The sequence below is a fragment of the Syngnathus scovelli genome, chromosome 12 (genome assembly GCF_024217435.2).
Source record: "Syngnathus scovelli strain Florida chromosome 12, RoL_Ssco_1.2, whole genome shotgun sequence".
In the NCBI taxonomy this organism is placed as follows: Eukaryota; Metazoa; Chordata; class Actinopteri; order Syngnathiformes; family Syngnathidae; genus Syngnathus; species Syngnathus scovelli.
In genome coordinates, this window is record NC_090858.1 from 7,958,712 (window position 1) to 7,984,394 (window position 25,683).

At 41.7% G+C, this 25,683-nt stretch overlaps 1 protein-coding gene across 9 annotated transcripts in view; it reads left to right on the forward strand.

Annotated features, from left to right (window-relative positions):
• Positions 1–25,683, forward strand: part of tacc2 (transforming, acidic coiled-coil containing protein 2) — a 33,188-nt gene that overhangs the window by 5,717 nt on the left and 1,788 nt on the right. For 4 of the 9 annotated variants that reach the window (XM_049735560.2, XM_049735561.2, XM_049735562.2 and 1 more), the window contains 17 exons: positions 353–543; positions 920–1,027; positions 1,811–6,880; positions 7,515–7,922; positions 10,428–10,673; positions 16,178–16,278; positions 16,412–17,777; positions 18,876–18,933; positions 19,003–19,195; positions 19,324–19,373; positions 19,475–19,578; positions 19,662–19,815; positions 20,253–20,390; positions 20,618–20,710; positions 23,119–23,259; positions 24,441–24,517; positions 25,044–25,087. In XM_049735560.2, coding sequence (XP_049591517.1) covers positions 353–543; positions 920–1,027; positions 1,811–6,880; positions 7,515–7,922; positions 10,428–10,673; positions 16,178–16,278; positions 16,412–17,777; positions 18,876–18,933; positions 19,003–19,195; positions 19,324–19,373; positions 19,475–19,578; positions 19,662–19,815; positions 20,253–20,390; positions 20,618–20,710; positions 23,119–23,259; positions 24,441–24,517; positions 25,044–25,087 — 8,542 coding nt within the window. Of the gene's footprint in view, positions 1–352; positions 544–919; positions 1,028–1,810; positions 6,881–7,514; positions 7,923–10,427; positions 10,674–16,177; positions 16,279–16,411; positions 17,778–18,875; positions 18,934–19,002; positions 19,196–19,323; positions 19,374–19,474; positions 19,579–19,661; positions 19,816–20,252; positions 20,391–20,617; positions 20,711–21,842; positions 21,903–23,118; positions 23,260–24,440; positions 24,518–25,043; positions 25,088–25,683 lie in introns of all 9 variants that reach the window. The other 5 variants (XM_049735563.2, XM_049735565.2, XM_049735567.2 and 2 more) reach the window with 5 other exon arrangements.

Here is a 25,683-nt window from a genome sequence, read left to right on the forward strand (position 1 = left end):
AACCACAAAAGGTGACATCATATTTGGTTGCCTTGTTCAAGTGAAACCATACGCATCAAACACGATTTAAAATGAGTATCACTCTTTTATGATGGTGATACTCTAAGCCCTTACATTATTTATTAACAAATTTATTTCTTCAAATTAGAGCAACTTAGCAGTGTCTTAGAACATTTCGGTAAATGCATGAAAAATGCATTTACACAGTTTTTCTGTGAATAGCTAGAGATAGTTTCCACAAAAAAAAAAAGTCAATCGGTGAATTTGTGAGTATTAAATCAACCAAACCCCGATGAATACTGTCTTATGTAGGGTACCTGTATTCGTAGCTCTCCATTTTTCTCCGTTACAGCCTGAAACGCAGAAGAATGCTGATGTGCTGCCCCAGCCAGTGCTCCTAGATGTTCCGGTCATCACCGGTTTGGAAGAGAGTGGAGATACGGCAGAAGCCCCGGAGGACCAAGAGGAACTGGAGTTTCCCCATGACCTGCTGCCCAGTCTAGATTTAAGCAGGGACCTTAACATTTGGGAGTCCTCACTCGGGTGAGTGCAAGATGAAAAATAAGGTTTATGCAGGTTACACTTTCATGATGACATTTCCACTGTAAAAGTTTACTTGAAAAAAAAAACCCTCTTGTAACATATATGGGCCTCTTTTCTAAATTTAGATAATCATGGTAAAATGACATCAGCACTCATACACATCCTGTATCATCAAAACAAATGACTCACACCAGCTCTCCTAATTTGCATAACCATACATAAATGCAAGTAAGAAGCATATAAAATGAAAACTTCCTCTGCTACATAATTTATATGTGGGTGCAGATCTGTACCTCATATCACGTAATGGTAACAAGGCCTTAATTTCTTTTCCCCTGAACGTGTATGAGCGCATGTCCCGGGCTTGTGTTGGCAGGCTTCAGACTAGCAAAGCAGGAACTGCATATGAGCAGGTGAACCCCCTGCTGGCTGGCTTGCAACATCACATGGAAGTCAGTCCTCCTCTGGTAGTTCTAGACAGCAGGTATTGGACTTGGGTGATGAATAATATAATCAGAATGCATGGAGTGTTGCAAGATAACGCAATGTTATGTTTATGCTTGGATATAATAGTCTTTGCTGTATGGCATTTGTTACGTTAAAGCAACCTGACAAATGAGTCTCCTTGATGCTTGTGGTGAATTAATATTAATTTGAACGAAAAGAAGTAGCCGTACCATCATGACAACAATCACTTTTAAATTAATTGGTGTTAATAAAAAAAAAAAAAAAAAGATTGTTATGGATATTGATCTGAATATTTGATAAAACTTTTTTTTATTGTGTGAATGTACCTAATGTTGCTTACAGTGAGTTTATTCATTATGGTCATGATAAAGGTACCTTATCTGTCAAATGGATCTCTGCCAAATCACAGAGATTCAGATGATCCCACAACATTGTGTAGAATGGCTTAACCGGGTTCCGCTGTGGTCTAACTGTTGTATTATTCAGCTTAGTGTTTTGTTTTGCAGTGTCATTGCTTTCATCAGTGATTGATTTGTGCACCCTTAGTAGTTTTCACCCTGTGATTGTGTAATATTTAAATATAAAATTTTTCATATCTGGAATTAAGTGCTGTTATTTATTGGCAACCAACTGTTTTGAAACAGCTGGTGATAGGCACTAATGTTGCATTGTGCGTGCACGTGTGAGTGCAATGCTTGAGACTTGTCAACCACAAACGGAGTTGTGTGGCATCATGGAATGAGCAGCTGCGTGTCTGAAAGTCCACACTCTTAACTATGTCACCCTACCCTCGTCTCAGGCCTAATGGCGACGACCCACTCCTCGCAGATGCCCCACCGTCACCTGAACCCATTGCCACACCTCACCCACATGGCCAACACTTGACCCCACCTTCATGTGCGCTTCTCGACCGGGAGCTCCTGGAAGCCTTTCAGGAATGTGAGGAACAAATGGCCTCACTGAGCGGTTCTCATCTCAAAGAGCCCATCAGCACCAAGCATGAAAAAGTTGAAGAAGAGGATAGGAAAACTGGACAAGCAACGATTACAATGTGTGCTGAGTCATCATCACTGCCTCAAGATGCAGACCAGTCTGGACATAGTAACAGCAAGCTCGTAAACAGAAATCCACATGGAAACAGTGAGACAGGGAGCAGCCAGATGGATACAGTTATGTTTAGTTTCAGGGACTACATACTTGGAATAGAAAACCCTGAACCAGAAGAGGCAACAAAAGATGATTGTAACAGACTCACTGAAGATGTTAACACAAATGATTTTAATAGCAACATTGTGGAGGAAGACATAGATAGAAATGAAGAGCGTGTCCAAATAAATACTGCAAAACAGATTCCTACATGTACTTTAAATCCAAGTAACTTGGACAAAACATATTTTGAGAGTAAATATGTACTGGAGGAATTGCAGACAAAGCACGCAAGTTCAGACAATCCCAGTCATGCTGATGGTGACACACAAATGATTTCTTCAAGCAATGCACTGGATGATCCTGCACACAATAAAAGGATGAAAAAGAAAGACAAAAAGAAGCACAAGAAAAAGAAAAGGACTGAAGTGGAGGATAGGATGCCAGGACAAGCCGGGAAGGGATTAGAGGCTGTTCCACTGATAAATACAGGGAATCACTGTCAATCTGAACCGATTGCCTCTTCAGTGCCTTGCAATGAGACTATGATGTTTGGATCACAGCCTCATGATGGCTTTTGTCTGAAGGGAACACCAAGCCCCTCCCAGTCATCTACTCATAGCCAACAGGGTCATTTTATTGACTTGGCCGGTTCTGCATCCAATTCTGTTCTTTCACATGCTAATCAGTCTGACAACATAAATGTAATGGATGCGCAGTGTGACAAAATTAACAACACTGGCAATATTCCACAGAACGCACAACATAAAGTCGGGAGTGTCATTGATAAGCTTGAGATAACACATGTCCAAGCTAGCGCTGATAAGGCTTCAGAAAATCAATCACGTGAGGATATCGTTAGTACTGAAACACAGATAGAGAAAACGGAGAGCTCATCTTGCCACATTCAAGCTTATGTGGGAGAGAGTTGCGTGGAGAGAGCCATGGAAGATGCTTTAGTGGAGGCTGCTGCGTTGCCACTAACAACACCCACGATGCGAGAAGTGATAAAAAGTGAGGGAGAAAGCGTGAGCTGTGATTCATGGGAGGGAGTAGCTACAAAAGCTATTGCAGGCATTGGGAAAGCAGAAGCAGAAAGACACCCGGAGGGAAACGAAGAAATTAAGATACTCTTGGATAATAGTGTTCAGCTTTCATCTGTCTGTTGCTCACTTAGTTTCCCTGCTAGTGAGGAAAGCAGCGGCAGCAAAATGCCACACACTTCGGCTGAGAGTTGCTCAAAAGGACAGATGGAGACAGAGGCAGCGATCTCTCCGGCAGAAGAGGGCGACGGAGAAAAGGAGCCACTCGGGTTAGAAGGCAATTTTATTCATCTTCCCCATGGGGTAGTTGCTAGTGCTGATCATCTGAATCATAGCGCTGCAGGACCGGAGGGAGCAGGAGTGGCTGTGTGCAGTTTATTCAGCCTTCCAGAGGGGGCTGCGAGAGAAGCTGAGAAAAAGCCGTGCCCACCCAATGATGTTGCAGTGTCATGTGTGAAGTCACCGAGCAGCGGTGAGACGGACATTACCGGCACAGACAGCCTGTGCACTAAGGAGGAGCTCACTGCAGCATTTTCACCTTTGCCATTTTCTAACCAACAAAGCAAGACAGAAAATGGAGCCAGCAGCCAGCACAATTTGAATTCTGAGGAGTCACCTTGTTCAGGAACAACATGTGAGGCGTCGGCCATCACAGAGACCTCACTCACTTCTACCAGCAACGATCAACAGGTTCAACTTGAAAGAAACACACCCGAATCCACGCCTACAGAGAAAGAAGTTGAGATTCAAGAGAACCCATCCGGTAGTGTGGGTAAGTCTACTCGTGACAAAATTGGAGGCAGCAACAGAGTTCGCTTTGCGGACAGTGTGAAAGAAGATTGTAGTGTCACTACAGAGGTGACGAACATGGCAACGCCGGCTTTGAAATGTGCTTCTTTGCCTCCATTGACGGTACATGAGAGTTTGTACCATCCAGTTGTTGAGGCCAGCTATATTTATCCAGACTTTCTGAGCTTAGAGAAGCCAGAAACCAGCTGTGGTGTCACTTTTACGAAGGATGAAGCCACACCAATGTCCAAGAATGACGTTCTTTTGGATCCACAAGATAGATCCACGAATACGGAGAACAAGCCATCAGTTGAAGACTTAAAAAGGCCAACTGAGAAAAATCTTGATTGTGCAGAACATCGTGACTGTCTTGATAAAGCCATACTTCCTGCAGGTGCTGCTTCCGAACCAGCAAAAAGCGCTGAAGTGCCTATAGAACTCACCAAGAATGAAGTTAATAAATCAACAAATGAGGAGCAAAGAGAAAAGTCAACCAGTGAACAACCAGATGAAAAAACGGATCCGACGTTAACGCCAAAAGATATAAACCCACTTGAGATAAAAATGGACAGCAAGGAAACAATCAAGTGTGACGTCACAGAGGAGATCAAAAGTGATGCCATTGTGGTCGAAGAAAGAGAAAGTTCAAGTTCTGTCAATAATGCTGCCTTTAAGCCAATAGGAGATGCCTTCACGGAGTCTCCCGATCTTGATAACATTTCAAATACTGAAACTGCAATGTTGACACGCTCAGTCGCTCCTCAGACAAAATACAGAGACCTCAGTGGTGAGCCTCCTGCTGAGTTTGATCAACCGCCCTCTCACGCACTACTTAGCACCGAGCCAAACAAATGTAGGAAAGACTCAAAATCTGTGGCTCCTGCTGACCCAATAAAGGTTGAACCAGTAGTTTCAGAGATGATAGCCACTGGGCAGTCGATTTCTGTTCGCGATCAGTGTCCCAGTAATTCCATGTCAACGCTGCAACCCCAAGGCCTTTTGTCAAGTGACTTGGACGTTGTTGATGAGTCTGAAGTCTCTCCATCTGAAGGAATTGATAATGCCAACACTGAATGTGACAGTACTAAGACATGTATGTCTTTAGAAGGCGATCAGGAATACGGAGGATCGAAAATGATACAGGAAGATTACAAAATGACACATTTCCAAGAGGAAAAACAACCTCTAGAGTGTGTAGTGGCAAATGATGACTCAAGTAATAGAATTACAAAACCTGACCTCATAAATGACATCTGCCCACTCAGCTCTAACAAGACCAATGGGAAGTGCGAGAACACTGAACCCTGCCAAGTCGAGGAGAAAAAGAACATGGATGAAAAAACGTCTGCGTCACTCGATGACAATCGAAAGGAAACAGAAGGCTGTGATGAACTGCAAATAGGAAATGTGACAACACAACAGAATCAAGAGTTGGATGAAGACACTCAAGAAGGAACTGGAGAACTGGAATGCAAATTTCACATCCAAAATACTGAACCAAAAATGGTTAGCAATTTGGAAGCAGAAATGGAAAATGAACTTCATGATGATTCTGATCAGTATTTGCATCAAACGATAGCAGAAACATTGAAGGCCAACAGGGACACATCAACAGATTTGAGTTCAAATCCTGAACTGAACTGTTTGGCTCAGCAACAGAAGCAACCGCAGCAAGATTTCATCTCCAATTATTCCACAGATGGATTGCCAGGTGGTTGCGTGGAAACGTTTGAAGAGGGAGGAAGGACTAACAACCAACTTAAGCCGATTCCAACGTCAATTTCTGTCGTGGCAGACCTAGCAGGAGGGGACAGTGGATCTTTTGAACTATCAGAAGTTCAGGGTGAGTTACATAGAGAAGACAGCAGTATCACCAAACAGGTGGCTGGAGAGAAAGTTGAAAAGAAGGAATCACAGATAAATTCAGGAGTTGAAAGAACTGTTTCTCCCTCAGGAACAGATTCAATGCATGGCAATGAATTTCTGAATAGTACAGGTAAGACAGAAAGCGACCAATCAGATTCATTTGGAGAGCGACGAGGAAATCATTTGGCTTTTACTAGCAACGCTGTTTCTGCCGTATCTTTATTAGATGACTCGGGATTATCCGTTTCAGAAAAAGAAAGCCTAGATAGTCACGAATGCGACACAGATGTTAGTCCGAGTGATAACAAAGATGCCAAGATACAAGGAAAAACATTCAGTCCTGTTGAAAAAGATCACAGTGTTATGAAAATAAAACAGAGTCAAAGTGAGAAGTCTAATATCCCGGATACAATATGTGAGTCTCTTGAGTCGCAACGCTCCAATCAAAGTTCAGCCATACAAAATGGTTCAGTAACACAAACTCCCATAAAAGGACCTCATGTGGTGGAGGAGACTACAGGGGGAAACAATGAGGCTTTAGATGAAGAAAATACACATTTCCCAGAGAAGGCAACATGTGAGGTTCAAGTTCTAGACAATAAAACAACTAAGGAGAATGGACTTGTGGTTCCTCAAGATAAAGACCCGTCATCTGCTGAGCTTTTGAGAACAGTGAAAAAAGACAATAACGCGAGGAGCAATCCACAAGCCATAGTTGCCACAGACACACGCAGTTTTTCATTACAGAGCCAAGATGACGATACAATCCTCTCTCAGGCAGTGCTCTCCCAAACTGAGGAATTTCCCAGTCACATCTGCCTGTCCACTCCACCGGCTGATGATGTGGTGCACCCTCCTGCCTCCAACTCTGATTTTTCACACGCGTCTGCAGACACAGTGGCCTCCCATGTGACAAACAATTCTGTTGGACTCACGACACAAGAACCAGACACAAACTGGATAACAGCTCTCAGAGAAGCTGCTTCCAATCCTCAGACTGAACAAGAGAGCACAGAAATTACAAGGTAAACGAAAGGGCATGCGGAGTTTTAATATGTTTACATTCTGCAAGGGAGATGCATTATCTTTTGGTGATAAGTGAACAGAAATTTCTAATTATTATTTGACTTTTTTGTGTTTTTTTTCTTCTCATTACTTAACCCCCCTGGAAAAAAAATCCAGCACAAAATGAAGCACACCTAATGATTTCTGCACAATATAAAATAAATGTCTTTAGAGCTATTTGTTGCTTAAAATGTGTTTTGCAGTCTTGTGTAGCTGCACAACACGTTAAACACGTGTGTAGAGTTTTATTGAAGAAAACAGGCTTCCAATGAATATGAATGAGGAGGTAAGTACACAGCTACACTTTGTGTTGACTGGAGCTGAGGTCAGATGTCGAGGCCTAATGGAAGTAAAGCGGTCCTTTTGTAGTGGAAGGATGACATCAGCTGCGACATCTCCTTGAGTAGAATGGGACTTTTCCACCTCTTTCACACAGCATGCACATTTTGACACAATACTACACACACATTTAAAGCACCAGCAAGTCAAACAAGCAGACAACTCAGACAACATATTTGTCATTTGGCAGTCATTCCTCATGCATGATGTGTAAAATTAAATTGTTTTCTCCTCATTTTTGTTTTCTTCCCCCAGACCCCTTCCATCTCTGGAATCTCCTCAACAAGCGTTTCTCACTCCTACTGAAGAGGGAGCTGCTCCTCTAGGGTCAGATCTAACATCTCAGGAGCAAACAGAAATCACAACGCTACATCCTGAAGTGGATCTTGCGCAGCATCTGGATGAGGTCCACGAGCTGAAGCGGGAGGCAGCAGAAATTGTCCAGAAAGAAGAGGAGCACTTAGAAGAGTACCCGACAAGTAGTAGAGCAATTTCACCACATGAGCTTGTGGAACTCAACGAGAACACGGTGGAGAAGGGATCTTCGGAACAAAGTCAGAAAATAACACCAAACGGTGAACCTCCAGAAGACAATCCTGAAAACCCAGCCGAGGAAAGCACGGAAATAGTCAGTGATCCTACTTGGGTACTACAAAAAATTGGGTAAGTGTCAGAGCATCCAAACTTTTACACTCTGAAAATGGATGGAAAGTCACATGTATGTAATTCACGACTAAGAAGCCATTTAAATGATCATCATTGTGATCTTTAGGGCTCGATTTTAGTTTTATATTTTTCAGGTGAACTTTTTTTTTTTGCCAATTATCATATGCTGCTTTTCATCTATTATTCTGTTATTGGGCTGTCTCACGAGTTGACTAATATTTGTTGTCTGAAATGATGGTTGAAGATTGTCATTCACAGTGGTGCAGTATTATGTTGGCTGCCTCCAACTCAGACTGAATAATAGTAATAATCAGGATAACGTGTCTATCAGTCACATGACTTTCTTTTCATGAGCTTTTATAAGTGACTCTCCCATCAATGCTGCTACAGCAGCCGTCTGACATTCCAGAAGAGCCTTTGTTGCCTGTCAGTCAAAGCACATACCTTGTCCCCGCTGCCGGCCACAAATATTTGGTCTGAGTAATTTGTTTGACAGTTGTCAACAGAATGACATGGGCATTACCGCCATCAGCCGGACTTAAATGGAGCAGCATTGCAGAGGTCCTCAAATCATTTCACAGTTGTTCAATCAGATGTTATAATTGGCCCCAAACTGAGGTAGGCCGGCATATTTGGTTTAATGTTTGTTTTATTGGCCCACCAGTCCTCATATGTATTTTTTTTTTTTTTAGATGATAAAATGAGTGTTCCAGTAACAGCAATTTTGAAGCTACCAAATATTCCATTTACTATTGCAGAGAATAGAGCACATAATCTGCGGCGCCTGTGTGTGCGTGTTTTCCACGCCCCAAGCATGCAAGCACGTCCCCTCCCTCCCTTCCGTTTCTGTCCAGCCCCAGCCTGCCCTCTTGTACTTGGGCCCTCTGAAGTCATTTGCACAGAGCAGACAGTTGAACAAAAGCCAGAGTTCAGGACAAACACTTGAGCAGCATGTGCTGTGTGCCGAGCATGCATGAGTGACTCGCTGCTTAGATTGAGCCAGTGACAAGAAGGGACGCTGTCAAGTGGTCTGGAACCGGATAGAAGCTTTTTCCCAGCCATTTAATTAGCTTTAATATTCGTCTATATCCAAGGCAGAAATATGGGTGAGTTGGTTTTAAAGTAACTGCCCTTTTTGAGTGTCTGTGTGTGCGTGGTTAAGTAACTCCAGGTGGACATAACATATGGTGGATAGGTAGCTAACTAGGTAGAGGGGAGGATCAAGTAGAAAGATAAGGCGATAAAGAGTTGAAATGACTCACACATTTACATGTTTCACCTTCCTCACGTGATTTGATTTGACACACGATTGAGCTAAAGCTGCAAAGAACTGTAAATAGATTGGTTGCCATGGTAACTGTAAGTGCATATGGCTCCAATGGCACAAGTGAAGTAGATAATCACATACAAGTGATTTATTTCTAAGGTTTTAGGCCTGGTGATGAATTTGATACATTTGTTTATGTTATGACATTAAGTTAAGAAATGTGGTTTTTATCCCTCATATTTGTTTCCCAGCAATCCACATAACTAAACGTGTTCTGACAGCCAGGCTGTCTCCAGGTGTTCGTAAAAGTTCAACTATGTCTTACACTGAGAAGGAGCACATGTTGCTCTCTTTTGTGACGCTTATTTGGAATTTCATCTGGGTCAAAGTAGAGACGGGCCCGCTGTTTATGTCACCATGTCAGCTGATATTTATACACTAAAAAGAATCAATGTCCAGTTTAACTTGCATTGTTGTGCCTGACTTTGGAGCCACAAGCAGATTGTATGACACCATGTTGTGACTTGGTTTTGTCTATTCCTAGCATGCACAATAGACTTAGGCATTTAAAGGATTTAGACAAATTACATTGAAGAGTTGTAGGATTTTTCTCATTCATCATTTGACAATAGCAATATTTAAAGTTCCAAATGTGTAGGATGAACTAGTATTTCTTCAATCTGAAACAGGAAATAATAAGACATTTAAAACCTTGTTCTTGTCAGAGCGCACTGTGCGGATTGCAGAAAGTTGCCACTCACTTTGTTGTAGTTAAACACAAATCCAGAACTTCTTAAAAGTTCAATTAATATTTTACTGAATGATTGGGGCCAAATATAGCTGGGATGCTTGCCTGCTCTATTACCCGAAACATGCTTTAGTTCTGCAGACTCCCTGGAATATTTTTAGAGCTAAGCAGTAGGCCTGTCCCAAGTGGTAACAGCTGCACGGTCGTCCATCGCATTGCCCGTCAGATTAGAGCCTGGCAACCCTGATAAGATGAACCTGGACCAGTGCCAAATCCATTCCTCCAGGTGGCCAATTACGACCAAGCGCACACTAACTAACATGTCAGGCGGAGAAGGATCTTCAACTGCATGCAATTGTAATTCAAAGCCATATTTGGGATAGTTTGAGCAAGCATGTCATTCTTCAAGTCAATATTTGTTCTACTGAGGTATTGTGAGGTAAGTCTGTATTACTTCTGGTGATGTTCTGTGTTCCACCTCCCACAGATCTCCCCTCACTGAGCACTCAGAGAGGAGCGCTCCCTTCCCCATAAGTTCACCCCGACACCTCCCATCCACTCCCCTTCCCGAGCGCCCCACTCCTCTGGCTGCGTCCCCTTCACCAGAGAAGACGCCACTTGCATCTCCCCTCCAATCTCTTCTTCCTCCAGCTCCTGCCTCCCCTTCTGTGCCATCCAGTCATCGGAGTGATGACCCCTACCCAACCTCTGCACCTTGCCACCTTCTTCTAAGGTATAAACCATATCCTAAAATATTGTTTGTTGGTTTAGTACTTGCAAACACACAACATCACCAATCTCACAAATGCACAATTTCAATTTAGGAGCTCAAAGCTTTTAACCTGCAACACAAATAGTGCTCTATGCTTCTTTTAGCACTCTCATATCTTCCTGCACGATACACTGCAGTGTTTTTTTACCTCCACCAGATGGACTCTCTCCACTCTTGTGACATTCATACTATACCGTACTATACAATGCAATCACGTAACATAATACATACATATTATCAATTTGTAAGTTTATTATTTACTTTGGATTTACACACTAATTTTATACACAACAACATTTTGTCACAAATAGATTAAGTCTATGTGGTTATATTTATTTTATTTAGCCTTAGACCAAATGTAAACGTCTTCGCTATTTGTTTAGAAGCCTTTTCATTACAATCTCATGTGGCAAGGGTCTTTTTAATGCTGCTCGTAGTAACCTTGATTTCACATGTTGTAAATATTTCAGAAGAAGCTGTCACTGCTTTATTTCTTACTTCCAAAGTGCGTTGAATATTTGATGGCTTTCTCTGATTCGTATATGAGGTTAAAGTGAGACTCAGAAAGAAAAATTGCTCATTCATGAATAGCACATCACACAAGTAAATGATTTTTTGTTGCATACTATGAACATGAAACTGGCAGTGCCAATCAATACTTTTGCTTTAGCATGTGGGCTGGTGTGAGGGGGTGGCATTTTCTCTTGTTCCCTCAGGCTGTTGAAAATCGACCATTAGGCCCTTTTGAGAGTAGAATCATGTTAATATTCCCCGAACATCCATGGATGGTCTACATGCAACCCACCCCCCACCTCCCCTCAAGCAAAAAAACAAAACCTGCTGCTATGTTGCATGCTGTGTAGTGGAAATGAAGAGTTTCCATTTTTCAGTCAATATATCATCATTCATATTTTCAAGTGCTGCAGGCAGTTCCTTCACATCTTGTCATGAATGCACAACTGACTCATCCTCCTTAAATTTCAGAGCCCCCTTGTTCCCATTGCTCCTTGGACAATCAATAGGAACTTTCTGAACCTTGTTCCTGCTCTTATTTCATCCCATGTGACTTGTTGTATAGCAGATGTCTTAAAATGAGTTGAAGCACATTACTGGCCTATCATTCAAATTTGGTGAAGGAGGAAAATAAATTCGAGCAGCACACAGGAATATTGAGAAAATCTAAATGTAATTAAGCCTCTCATTCACATTTTTGTTTGAATTTTGAAACTAAATTCTCTTTGTCTTTATGTGCTTTGCGATGAGTTCAGGGTTAGCAAACTGAGTAAGGATAAGTCATAAAAAAATGGATAGATGGATTTTTATCTGAATTCTGAGCGGTACAACTTGAGGTCTGCTGAAATAATAGATTTGGATTTATGTGCCTACTGGTATAGAATTACTGGCCTGCGGAAGTGGACTAGACTCAAATCAAATCACTTGCATTGTGTCTGAGGCCTTTTGTTTACTTCAGATATATTAGTAACTGTGTGAAATAGATGCTTAAAGTATTTTTTCATATAGATTCTGGATGATACATGAATGTGTGGAAGAAAGGCAAAAAAGCATGAGGCATCATTTCGCAAGGATGCTTTAAAAGGAAGCAACTGTCTCTTTTAGGGGCTTCTATTGTTTGATTCCCCCCCTGGATGGCTGTTAGTCGTCTCGAAAAATAGACTGCTTGTCTTTTTAAAGGCGCAGGCGTCTGCTGCTTCTGTGAGGGGCGTCAAAGGGAAAGGAAGGGGGAGGAGGCAATGTGTGCAGCATCACAGCTCAAATAGAGGTATCGCACATGCATTACAACAAGAAAGCTGGATTGCGATTTGGATTGCCATCGTTTTTGGATTAGTCTATGCTTGTACTTTCATTCTTCAGCATCAGTTTACAAATGAAAAGAATCATGTCCTCATTGTGTGGGAGCTGAGGCTGAGAGACGCTATGCATAAATTGACGAGCATTTAATCATCCGGTGATTTGATGCGAGGAGCTGGACGAGGTCATTCTCTGCAGTGCAGCGTTAGGAGCTGGCGCTCGCTTCTGCTTGCTGCAAGGATCAGCGCAAACGGAAGAGGGACTTTTTGAGGGAGCAGGTGGATGTGGACAGCAGCTGAAGTGCAGGCGCAGGTGGGGGGAGCGAAGGTAGCTGACAATGGGAGCCAACGAATCCATGGATAAAGGACAAACCTTCTGTCCGACTCAAGAACACATGTGAGTCTCCAGCTTCTTCAAATCCAGGGCTGTTTATTTATTTAACTTAAAAATCACCATCCTCTGCATTGATGTTAGGCTGTGCGTGGCAGCCTTTGTTGTCATTTGGTTTTGTGATGTCGTAAAAGGATCAGCGCACATGCGCAGTCTCTTGCACATGTGAATCATTTACATATATATTTAGGCTATGGAAGCCAGATGGAGGCAATGAGTTCAGGCTGATGTTTTGCGCTGCTCCTATTGTCGCCAATGTTGAACTGGAGCACAGTGTGAAGCAATACGGCTGGATGAGAGAGTTAGAGACAGGGCAAGAACGTTCCACTTAGTTTTATTTATAGCTTGGACGGTTCTGCACTTGGGAGCAAGGCTGCAAGATGGGGGAAGGTGTCATTTATAATGTAGGGATAAATGATTTATTGCAAGAAAAGCTCTTTGCTGACTATGGACTGAAAACATGAATTCACTTCATATTGCTGGATTGTTGTGTGAGTATTTAATGTGCTCACTGTTATAACCCTGAAGGAAGCACGCAGTCAATGAGGTCATCATGTGTTGTGGTGAAGTAAAAATGTGAGTCACTTTGATGGATGTTGGGAATTGTCTTCTGTTACCTTGAATCTGATCTCATTATCGCCCTGGTAATCTTTCTCCTTGCTGCTCATGCAACAGTGTGGTTTTTAATGTGCCATCTGTCTGCTCTCAATATGTCAGATTAGGATGGGTGGGATTACCTCATTCTTAGAATGGGAACTCAATTGTTTTGACATGCATTCAGGATGTTGTTGTTTTCTTCCTAGCTGGGAAAATGGTTAATTTTTCTTGCAATTGCAACTGATTAGAGCTCTTGTCTCAATCATTATTAACACCTCCTTATGATGTTCCCCCATCATCAAATGACACTTAATACCAAACAATTTAAGCGGTTTCTTGAAAACCCAAAATAGCTGTCTCACAGGAAGTACAGTTCCCATGACATCATCATTATCATCACCACTTTTTTAAGCACTATTGAAGAGGGTCATAACATACAATAGCTCCCTCTGTTGGTTTGTTGACATTAATTCACAGTGTGAGCGCCATTGAAGGGACATGGTTAAATCAGTACTAGGATGAAGTGGAATTTGAAATGTATGATACAGATCCTATGACAGATTACATTTACTGTAGTGCACATGTCTCAATTTTCAGACACACCTTAATACTTCAGTGGGGAAAGATTTGCGCTCAAGAACCACAAATAATTTGTAAATCGGTCAGAGACCAAGTCATTCATATACTACATGCATTGTCTGTTTTATTGCTGGATAGTTGTGTTTTTTTTATTTTATTTCTTACAAAGTGCTTCAGATATGTTATAATTTTAGTATGTACAGTTATAAATAGATCTATTTTACATAATGCTTATTTTACATATTTGTTTAATATATACATTCAAAATGATGGGAGGAATTGATGAGTATAACACGTAAATTAGGGCACGGGGAAAAAGTGAGCAAATAAAGATTGAAAGAACGGCAGTGAAATGGGATGACGATATTGGCCATCAGGACCGACATATTTGTGAGGGATTAGTCATTGAGTGTGAAGAGCAGCATTTCTCCTCCATCCTCTTGTCATTGCTTTCTTTCTTGAGGCAGATGGAATATTTATTAGATTCTCAAGGTGTAATTCCAAGCACTATGGATTTGGCCGGGAGCTGCAAAGCGTCTTCAGACACAAAGCGTCTGTCGCTAGGCAGGCAGACTGTCCCCGCTCTCAACATCGGCTCGTGCTCTGTTTGTTTAGATTTGTCCCTGACGCAATATTCTCCCACGTGATGCCTTTCCTGCGTGCATATTTTGCACACGTATATTGCATCATAATTCTCAGATGAGTTAAGAGTCACATCACGTAGAATAAAATATAAATTAGACTTGGTTTGATATACTTTACGGGTCCTTGTTAGTTCGGCTGCTCTCCGATGCGTGCATGTGCAGCCAGACAGTTTTCCCCTCCACCATCATGAAACATATGGTGGCAACTCCAGTTACCATGGCAACCTTGATTATGCGGTCGCAGTGAAAATAAGCTGTCTCGAAGGAGACAAATTCAGCATTGAAATGAGGTAGCATATTAATGTCACTTTTTTGGAATAAAAGTACGAATTTCCTCACAATCTAAATGTTACAGGTACAAATCTCGACTCAGGTCATTTTGTGATTTGCTATGCTCTATCTGTGCTCGCTTTAACATTGTCTTGCCTCTCTTCATATTTTCATATATTTGACATTGGAACTCCATTTTATGTTTTCAGTTACACTACTCTGGACATGCTGAACAAATTATCATAACAAATGTTTTTCTCATTTTCTCACGACTGCGTTATATTAAATCTCTTCTCGACTTGAAGTTCCTGCTTTATTTCCCCATCTCAATTTTTATTGTCCATTTGGGACTCATTTCAAAGACAAAGGGTGCATTGTGTCAGTGTCACCTTTTAAATGTCATACAAATTAATTCTAGATTTTGTAAAGCGGTGGAAGAGAACGACGTGCAGGGAGGGGGGAAAGTCGATGAAGAGCGGAAGGCTGAGAAAAGGGAGAGAGGAGAGTGCAAGCGGTCTGCAGACAAGTCTCATTCAGATGGGAAGACTCCATGGATGATGCTTACCGACTCAGCAATGTGAAAGGGCTGATCAGAAAGAGGAGAGCCGAATGTTGAAAATCACAGTGGAAGAGATCTTGTGCACAATAGAACAGACAGTGGGCGTCTACCTGTGTATCCTCTTTTGGACGTTATGGCGGTGAGTGCGTGGCAGGCTCTGTCTCCACTGCAGTGGGCTCGCTGGGGCTGGGACACGCTACTGGGAGGGGCAGCAGACAGTCCAGACTTGGATCCAGGTTTCGGGCTGTTCCGGCGTCTCTCCTGGAGCTCACAGCATGACAGCATGATTAAGACTGCAGGGGCGCTGGTCAGACAGAGGTGAGACAGGATGGAACGTGAGAGACACACGCTGTTGAATAACACAATGATGAGCGTTTGGGGATCGAGCCTAATGTGTTCTTTTGAAATATTTTTGCTGCTGAGGAAAAAAATCTGTATTATTTTTCTAATTTCTATTGGTTTATTCATTTCTGTGGTTGTCTCCCATACCTGACATTTAATACGTGCCCTCCAAATTGACACAAACATACTGCCATTGGTCGGACAGGTTAATCATTGTGATGTGAGAATGATTCATAGCAGCATTGACTCAGTATGCGATTGTCTTTTTGCTGTAGGAGCTCTGATTCCGATGGAGCATTTGAGACTCCTGAGTCGACAACACCAGTGAAGGCTCCCGCAGATCCACTGAACCAATTATTTACCACTGATGACAAAGGTTAGTAAAAGAACAGTATCAAGGGAGGCAAAGCCGTGGCCACAGGACGGCACCAAATATTTTACGATATTAGATGAGAATGATATTTTAAGAACTAAACTCGTCATGACGGTCTTTCCTGCATCTTCCGCAGGAGAAGACCCTTCCGAGAGAGCATCTGACTTGATTTCTGAGCCAGTTGCCATCGTTTTTGATGAGGACAGGCCAATTGCTGCCAGTGGCGCATACAACATTGAACCTTTTGCTTCAGAGTCATCAAATCAACCGCTTACTCGCTCCCTCAGCCTCCAGGGTGGAGAACTTGACTCTTCTGGTTTAGATGGATCTGTAGCGCAAGGCTTCCGCCCACATTCGGAATCCTTCAGCGTTAGCACAGAAAGTAATCCAGGGACACTCCGTAGACCTAAGAAAGTCCGCCCTGGATCTGTGAAGAAGACACCGCTCCTGAGGCAGAACTCCAACCCGGAGAGGCCATGTTCTACTAGTAGCACCCCGGAGATCATTAAGCGTGCAAAGCCTCAAACTGTGACTCCGGACGGAAAGGAAAGTCCGGCAGAAGGTGGAAGTCCTGTAGGAACTCTCAGAAAAACTAGAAAAACCCGTGTGGACACTCCACCCCCACTACCAGAAGAAGCCACGCATATAGAATCAGAGAGAAGTCTCACTGTCCCTGCCTTACCTTTGTGCCAGGAGGAGAGCCATCTTCCATCTAGTCCTCCTATCAAAGAAAACCTCCCAATCCCTCCGAGTGCCTCGTACAGTTGGGATCCAGAGAACTTTGAGAGCATTGACCCATTCAAGACCGGAGGGAGTAAAATTGCCAACTCACCTGTTCTTGATCGGAAAGGTGTTAAATGTGCCCCCATTGCTCCTCTGTCAGAAAGTCCCCCCATCCCTGCCGTGAGCCAGCTTTCTCCTCCAGCTTCCACTGAAGCACCAGTAGGCAACCCTGAAGAGCAACCTATTCTACCCAAACGGGAGTCTGTGAGGCTGGAGTTTGATTACTCCGAGGAGAATAGTGAGGCATCACACGGAGCTTCTGCGCCACCTAAGAAACTGGGCAAGAAACTTGGTGCCAAGATGCCCTTGAGGAAACCAAAGTTGGGGTTAAAAAAGGCCCAGCCAGGAAGGGCTGAGCAGCTGGACAATAACATTCCAGCAGAACACAATGGGAACGACGAGGAAAAGCCCATTTCTCGAGGTTCTTACGACTTTGACGCCAATAAGTGGGAAGATCCCAATTTTAATCCGTTTATGACCAAGACAGCCGTGGCTAACTCCCCAAAAGCATCGGAGCCTACTTACGGCTTTGATTTTGACGACTCCATAGTCGACCCTTTTAAATCTTCTAACAAGATGGCAACCTCACCTCCAAAGGCTTCGGCCTCTTTCGAGCTGTCGTCAAATGATGACATGGAAAATGACAATGATAATATTGGTGAGCTGGAAGATCAAAACCTGAACAAACCAACAAAAAAGAAGAAAACTCCCATCAAATCGTAAGTTGATTTTATTGACGCTCGTTGGTTATTGCAAATGTCGTGTAGGTCAACAATACTGCATTGTTTGCTTGTTTAAATGTGTTTGTGTTGTTTGTGGCACATTGCTCAACAATGTCAGTGGCGTTTGTCTGTCTTTCTCTCTCACCTGGACCAGTAGGTATAAAAAGTCTACACACCCCTCTTCAGATGCCAGGTTTTTGTGAACCTGTACATATGTTCACCACCCAAATCTAAATTTTTGTCTGCTTGCCAATTGATTTGTATAATTTATAGGTCATTTGAGATTTTTTTTTTTTTTTAAATGGTCATATATAAACCTGGCAACTAAACAAGGGTGTGTAGACTTTTTCTATCCACACTATGTACTGTATTCTCATGTCACAGGAGGTCCAGAGGTGTGTCCACTCTATGTTGTTTGTTGTAAGTACGGGGAAACCACAACTATCCATTATCTCCAATCACTCCCAATTTCATGTGGATCCCCCTGTAAACCAGCATGTCAGCATTTTTTATTTGGGTCATCAATAAGCATTTATCTTATTACCAACAACTCATCTTCTTGGCACTAACAGTAGACAGAAGCTAAATCATAGGAATTGTGAGTTTCCATTTTCACAAAGCAACTCATGACACTCAAAAAAATTAAAAGGAACGATTATTTTCTCTTGATGAATACTTTATTTTGGATTATACACCTGAAATTGCTTCATGATGACTAAGCGCTGGAAAGTTTTCATGCAAGAGTTAGTCGGCTAGTTTTTTTCAGCCACATGTTTGCATATTATACTCATTTTGCAAGAACACTTACTGTACAAGAAGACTATTGAATAATTCACGTCACTTATTCAAAGTAAAATGTTGTATTATTCCCTGCAACTGTAGAGAACAGATTTAGTTTGACACTTTCTTTTTTTGAGTCATTTTTCATCATGTCGCTTTCTAAATGTTTCCATGAATCTCCTAACTAAGTCCATCGAATAAATAAATTAATAACTAAAAATACATGTAAGAATTTTGGCTAACAGCGGTTACATATTGTAAAGAATTTTAATCTGAATGTGTGAGTCTAGATTAATGATGATCTTTTTTTCTCAGTAACACTTTTAGGGTAAAGAAGTCACCAAAGAAATCACAGTTCTCCAACAACTCACAGGTATGTTCATTTTTGCGTCTATCACATATGTGGCTTTTTGAGTTTTGTCTAACTGTGTCTATGTGCTAGGATTCAGATGACCCCGCCTCCCTTCCTCCACAGGACGGCCACGCCACGGATGAAGAGAAGCTGGCCTCCTCCACCAATCACAAGTTAGCAGACTTGCACGACGTTGATTCAGACTTGAACTCAGACCAGCAGGACTTCCCTCACCCATCGGATCTAACGTCATTTGTGAATGAGAGCGGTCTTCGGTCTTCAGGTGAGACATGCTACTCTCCAGTAGTAAGACCGACCATTAGATCATCTTTAGACAAATAAAAATATTTTTTTGACAAAACAAGATGTCCGCCATTCAAAAGCTTTATCTGTATCTGCTTTGCCTTTTAGTGCAAGACTATGAAATTGAGTACATGGAGAAAATTGGCTCTTCTTCACCTGTGAGTATTTAAACTAACTTCTACAAAAAACGTATCTCCACGGGCCGCTGATTACGCAACAAAATCATATATATGTTGTTGATTCTTTCACGTTTTTTTAGCCACCGTCTGTGAAGAAGCCATCATTATACCTAAACTTGGACTCGTTATCAAACCAAGGAACCAAGGATACAAAAGGATCTGAGCCCAACTCCCCATGCACAGGGTACAACTGGAATAGTGAATTTGACATTTGCTTGTGGACCAAATTTTACAGGTTTGGATTGAATGTACTTTCTATATGTGCAGGAGTTTTGAGGAAATGGAGGCTCAGATAACAGCCAGCATGAAGACTCCAGTGCTAAGTTCCAGGCCAGGTCCCGAAGGCTCTGCTGGAGATAAGGGCAGGAAAAGAGAGAGCGAAGTGCTCAGTCGAACGCAAAGCACAGAAAGAGATGAGCAGGTGTGTAAAAAAAAAAAAAAAAAAAAAAAAAAAAGAGACTGTCTTTATGAGAGTTGGAAATCAGTGTGCTGTATCGACCCTTAAACAGTCTGGGTTAAAAACAACAGTCTAATTTTTAACCCAGCGGTTTTAAGAGTGAAATTCCTTGTGTGTTGGTTAAAAATACAGTCGTCATTTCACTGTCATTTAATTTAATTTGTGGTCTGTATGCCATGTTTTTTTTTTTTAATTCAAACTAAATACAACTCCAAGTCCCCTGTACGATCCCTGTTAGTCAGGTTGACAGCAATTCGTATTTGGAAATCCAAACTACTCTCTATTAATAAAGTGGTCAGTTCCCACTTAGTCGCTGAGCTATTCCTTTGCCATGCTGACCTCACCCCCCTCACCCCTCCTCCCTTTCCGCCCTGTGCCCACCCTCCGGTCACCCACTATAGCTCAGTAGCCAAGAGGTCCCTTCTTCAACCCTGACCATGTCCCTGTTAAAAAGACTGTCTGAGTGTGACCACCCTGAGCAGTACCTGGCGCCCGACCTCGCTGAGACCAACCCTAATGCATTCGCCCAAAAACTCCAGGTGTGTTAACAACCTGATAAAATACATTCTCCTCTTTTTTTCCGTGTGTTTTTGTGTAAACATCCCACCCTTGCCTTTTCATTCCCCTCGTGCCGCAAAAGCGAAGTGAGATCGGACCAAGTGTGATGTGTGGTCAACTCAAGTGTTCTATATGCTTTTCCCTTACACTCTCATCCTTGGGCCGCACGCCCAACATTGGACGATAACCCCCAATTTGTGCGGCCCAGGAGGAGCTGGTTCTTGCTGCCCTACGGATAGAAGCTCTGCAAGTAGCCAAAAACATCTCTCAGTGCCCCTCCCTCTCCACTGTAGCCCTGCAGGTACTGCGTTGATTTTAGCCTGCAGCTGATGTGTGTGTTTTGCCAGGATGCACCTTAATGAATGTACACGATACGGACTTTAGGAACGGTGCATGAATATCCTTCTCGAAGCACACCATTCTGAGTTTGAGCGAACTCATGGCCTTTTCCACATGGCAGCTGCGTCACTGCATTGTCAGCCCCTTCAGTATCAAATTCCCCTCATTGCAAATCTAACATGGCTCAAACCTCGCAGCAAGTACTAAAGTACCTAAAGAGCAGTGTTGTATCAGATCTTCGCCTCTTTTTTTGCATGTTGCCTGTTCATGCTTAAGAGGCTTGAATGTGACGTGAAATGTGTTATTTATTACTGCAGAAGCAGTCTGGGCATTTAGTGATGAGCTCATTTGTTGGGTTCATCATCTTACAAAAAATTGGTCACATTCTGTGTTTAGTGTTACTATAGCAACTAACAAACATTTAGAACAGGCTGATGATTGTTTTTTTCTGGCTGTAAATTAACATGCTATGTTTTCTCATAGTGTCCAACTGCATAATACTAGTGAACTCTTGGGGGTGGGGTGTTTTAGGGTGAGGCCCCAGTTTTACAGTACAGTAACCTACTGCATATTTTAATTTCACTTTTGACCTATTAGTGATTTTTTTTTTCTGAGCATGATCTATTGGCATAGGTATTGACTGAAGTTATGTTTTTATTGTGCTCTATTTGAAATGCGTAAAGAAGCAACCAGACATTTTTAAATAAGAATTGGTATCAAGGAAGTTTATTGAAGTGATTCCACTCAACTATAAAACAAGATTTGTATTACCAGGAGAAGCTCCAGTAAGTTTATCCTGGTTTGTTTTTAGAGGTCACAGAGTTTTGTGTTTTCACTGATATCAAACTGGTATGGGATCATAGTTTGTGGCCTATTGAGAGTCAAAACTATTACAGGCAATTCTTGTATTCTTTTTGAATGTGGGGCTTATAATTACAATTTAATATCAATGTCAAACGTTTTAGCCACTTTTTCTCTGTCGTATTCGGCATTGTACAGGGGTATACCTAAATTCCATTGTACAGATGCCACATGCTGTGCACGATGCATCATTCAGGTTTTTTCAGTGTTTATTTGTCCCACACATTTTGCAGTCCCGCCTTAAGAAACCCAGTACACGTCGCTGGAACATCAATGGTTCACCCTTACTGAAAGTAAGAGGAACACATAACTTGTTTGTTACCTGCCCTCGTGACACATCTGCTGCTCAGTCCTTCGATATTTTGACAGTAGTACTTTTAACTGGTGTCCAGTCAAAGCAACTGTCCAAATACCAAGAGACTGCATTGTATACTAGCTCCCATAGACCCATTTAGTGGAGACCACTTACCTTAATTGGTCTACAATCCCTGTGCGTGTTACTTTCTCTACTATGAGTAGTTGTAATGTCTCTTGACAACAAGCACCCTTAGAGCTATTGTCCTTAAATATATTAATTTAGCCTCCTCTATTTTTATCTCATGTCTCTAATGGTGTGTGACATAATCGCTGTTTGTCTTGCTGGTGTTTAAGGTGCGGATTTCTACCTTTTCTACCTAGATTGTACTAGCGAGAACATGTTGGTTATGTATATATGTGAAGGCGGTGCTCTTTGGGTCATGTGAGACAATGCAATTGCAAACACTGTTAACCAGTTTTGACTTTGTACTGTAATAACTAAATTTATTTGGATAGCAATGAAATTGACAGTCACACTACCACTTAGAGCATAAACCCAAAACCAAAAGTTGGGCATTTTACTTGGCTTTTGTATTAGTCTCAGTTTCATCCATCTACCTCCCTGTGGTCTTACCCTAATCCGTCTCAATGAATAAATCCCTCTTAATGTATTTGTTTTGGTGAACTCCGGCTCTGGAAACATTATCATGACATAGTTCTTTATTTTTTCTTTATTTTTTTTGGTCACCTTGTCACTGTAACATCTTGGTCAGGGTCTGTTCTCATAATCAGCCAGCACTTAGTGGTTAAAGTGAAATAATGTAATGTGCGTTAACATGACAGCAACGTGTTTGCCTTACTGAGCAGTGTGCTATCCCGTCGTTGGTCTCTTGTATATGATGCAGTTTTCTACCCCGCCCCTCCTTGCCTGTACCAATCACAAATAAGCCACGCTCTCTAACAAGCCAATCACTTAGCTATGAAGACTGTTCCATCAATTCATTCTGCAGCTGACCAAGTCTTCAGGAACATTGCAAGCCTGCCTCATTTACATATTGATTTTGCTGAGTGGTACCTTTTGATGCTCCCTGTTAGTTGAGGTTCGGGTACAATCAGGCCAACCAGCGCATGGCACTGCGTTTTGATTTGTCTGGGATCTAACTGGTTATGTTTCCTTTTCTTTCGCTCCTCTCATTTGGATCCCGGAAGCAGCACAGAGATGTTTCGTTACCGTCTGAGAGTTCAGTATCCAAGAACTCACTGTACGCCCCGACCGCTACCGGCTACATTGATGGAGAGAGTCCACATCTTCCTAAAGACCTGGACCACTCGCTGGGAATCGCAAAAGAGGAGGTGCCCAAAAATCTTATGCATACACTCATCAGTAACGTTGTAAAGAAATGATGGATAGTTTTTGTATTTGTATATGTCATTTTTACAAATTGTTTATTATTCTTTATTTCTGGTTTCTTGCTAAACTTCCTAATGAAGAAATTCCAAACTAAATACCTCAATCCAGCCATAAATTGAGTAAATTTAATTCCTTTAAGTTTTAAAGGAAAACAATGAATTCTAAATAAATTACTACCGTAATTTCCGGACTATAAGCCGCACCGGACTATAAGCCGCACCAGCTAAAATTCAGGGATATTTTAGTTTTTTTCTTACATAAGCCGCACCGGACTATAAGCCGCACATGCACATGAGTTTTTTACAAAGAAAGACAGTACACAGAAAGCCGTAAAAATCCATAAATACGCCTCGCCGCCATTTAAGCCTCAGGGTTCAAAGTAACCTTCTGAATAAAATACATTAAAAGTTCACATTCATTACAACTTGTTTTTGGTGAGCAAAATGTCAGAATAATTGAATTTAAATGCTGATTGATTGGGTTTTAATACAATGCAGATGGTCCAAACAGCGCCACTGCTTTGTTTAATCTCTAAGAGAAAGGGTTTAGAGCCCTTTGACGCAGGTCACCTAGCGTGCATTCCTACTAAAGCTCATAATAGTCACAAGCAACACAGCCAGAATAAGCAGCAGCCATAGTAGTGTTTCAAAATAGTATTTCTGTTGTTTTTTTTTCTTCAAGATACCGTACAACAGTGGTCCACAGCCTTTTTACGAGTGTATAAAAGTGATCAAGTCATCACAAAAATCACGAAAAAATCTTATATAAGCCGCACCTGACTATAAGCCGCAGGGTTCAAAATTTTGGAAAAAAGTTGCGGCTTATAGTCCGGAAATTACGGTATATTACGTCTAGAATTCACATCCCTCTAAATTCCACACTATATTTATTTGACGATATAGTGTGCTATAATGTTTTTTTTCGAAGGTATTTTTTCCCTCTATTATGATCAGCTCTCATGATGATGCAATTTTATACCACCATAAATGACAACCTCAATAAACTGGGTTAATGGCATCACCATTATCATAATAATCTGTTTTGTCCAGTATTCAAATAGTGTTTTTTTTTTTGTACACATCTGTGTTTCACACCTAATTCAGTGAGATTTTTTTTGCTTTAGATTGTAACAAAAGAGAGGGAGGTGCTGGAGTGGCAGAGAAAATACGAAGACAGCCGTCAAGAGGTGCAGGAGATGAGGTATAATGCTCTGTTTTGAATTGTCACTAATTAGTGGATGACGGTGTAAGCGCATGGTTACGTTGCCCTTAATGTTAAAGTTAACCTTTGAGCTGCAATAATAAAAAATCTTATGGATCAAATATTTATTGTTATACATGTACATATTTGCTATAACACTCTTAAAAGGAACTTAAAATGAAAGGAAGATAGAAAATTTGACATTGGTCAGAAGGTGGTAGGTTGGGGTCCAGTCAAGCCTTGACTAGACTTGGCTTACTTAATTTAGATGATTGAAATCAGGATAAGGAGGGAAAAGGGGAGGGGGCAAGGCTAATCATTCGTCTTACATTTGTTAACCAGCTTTCCCCCCAAATAAGCAAAGAAAAGGCAAAGAGAAGCAATGATAACATTAAACTGTGAGAATTTTAACCCTGTATTTTATTTTGGTCAACATTGTATGTCATGCTTGTTTTATTATTTGCTGGTTTGACTGAAAATACATCGACTCATATCTTTATAGTAACATCCAGATTCTTATCTATAGGAGGATTGTTTCTGAATATGAGAAGACGATCGCACAGATGATTGGTGAGTTTGTGATTTCATATAATCACTTCAGTATAACTGCAAGTTACTTTAAAATTGTTTTGAGTCACAATTCCTGACACCACCTTTTGCCGCACTGCAAATTAGACTACGCGCATATGCACATGATGCCGATCCATTGCCAATGATTTGTAAGGTGCTTCAGCTCAAAGCCAGCTTGACTGCCTGCCGGTGTCCTTTTACACAAGACCTTTTGAAAACACTAATCGGAGATTCACATTCTCCAAATGCTCGGCTCTCACGTGCCTTTGGCTCCCAGCTTGACTTAACACAGTCCCTTTTGTTTCTGTTCTGCTCCTTTGTTTGCGCCTTACTATTTGATAATCGTGACAGGCATGCCAGGTGAGTACTGCAGACTTGTGCTTCAACTTGTTTGTGCCCGCTCACATCTCTCCATCGGTTTGTCACAGAGGGAGCCAACGCACCTCACGTCCACTGACACGTGCTTGTCCATTTTCATTTCATTTTCATGTGTGTACAAATCTGAGTATTTTTAACTGTTGTGCTTTGTGCCAGCATTTATATTCCTGACATGCATGCCACACTCTTTAGTTGATATTTTCAATATTGACTGGTTT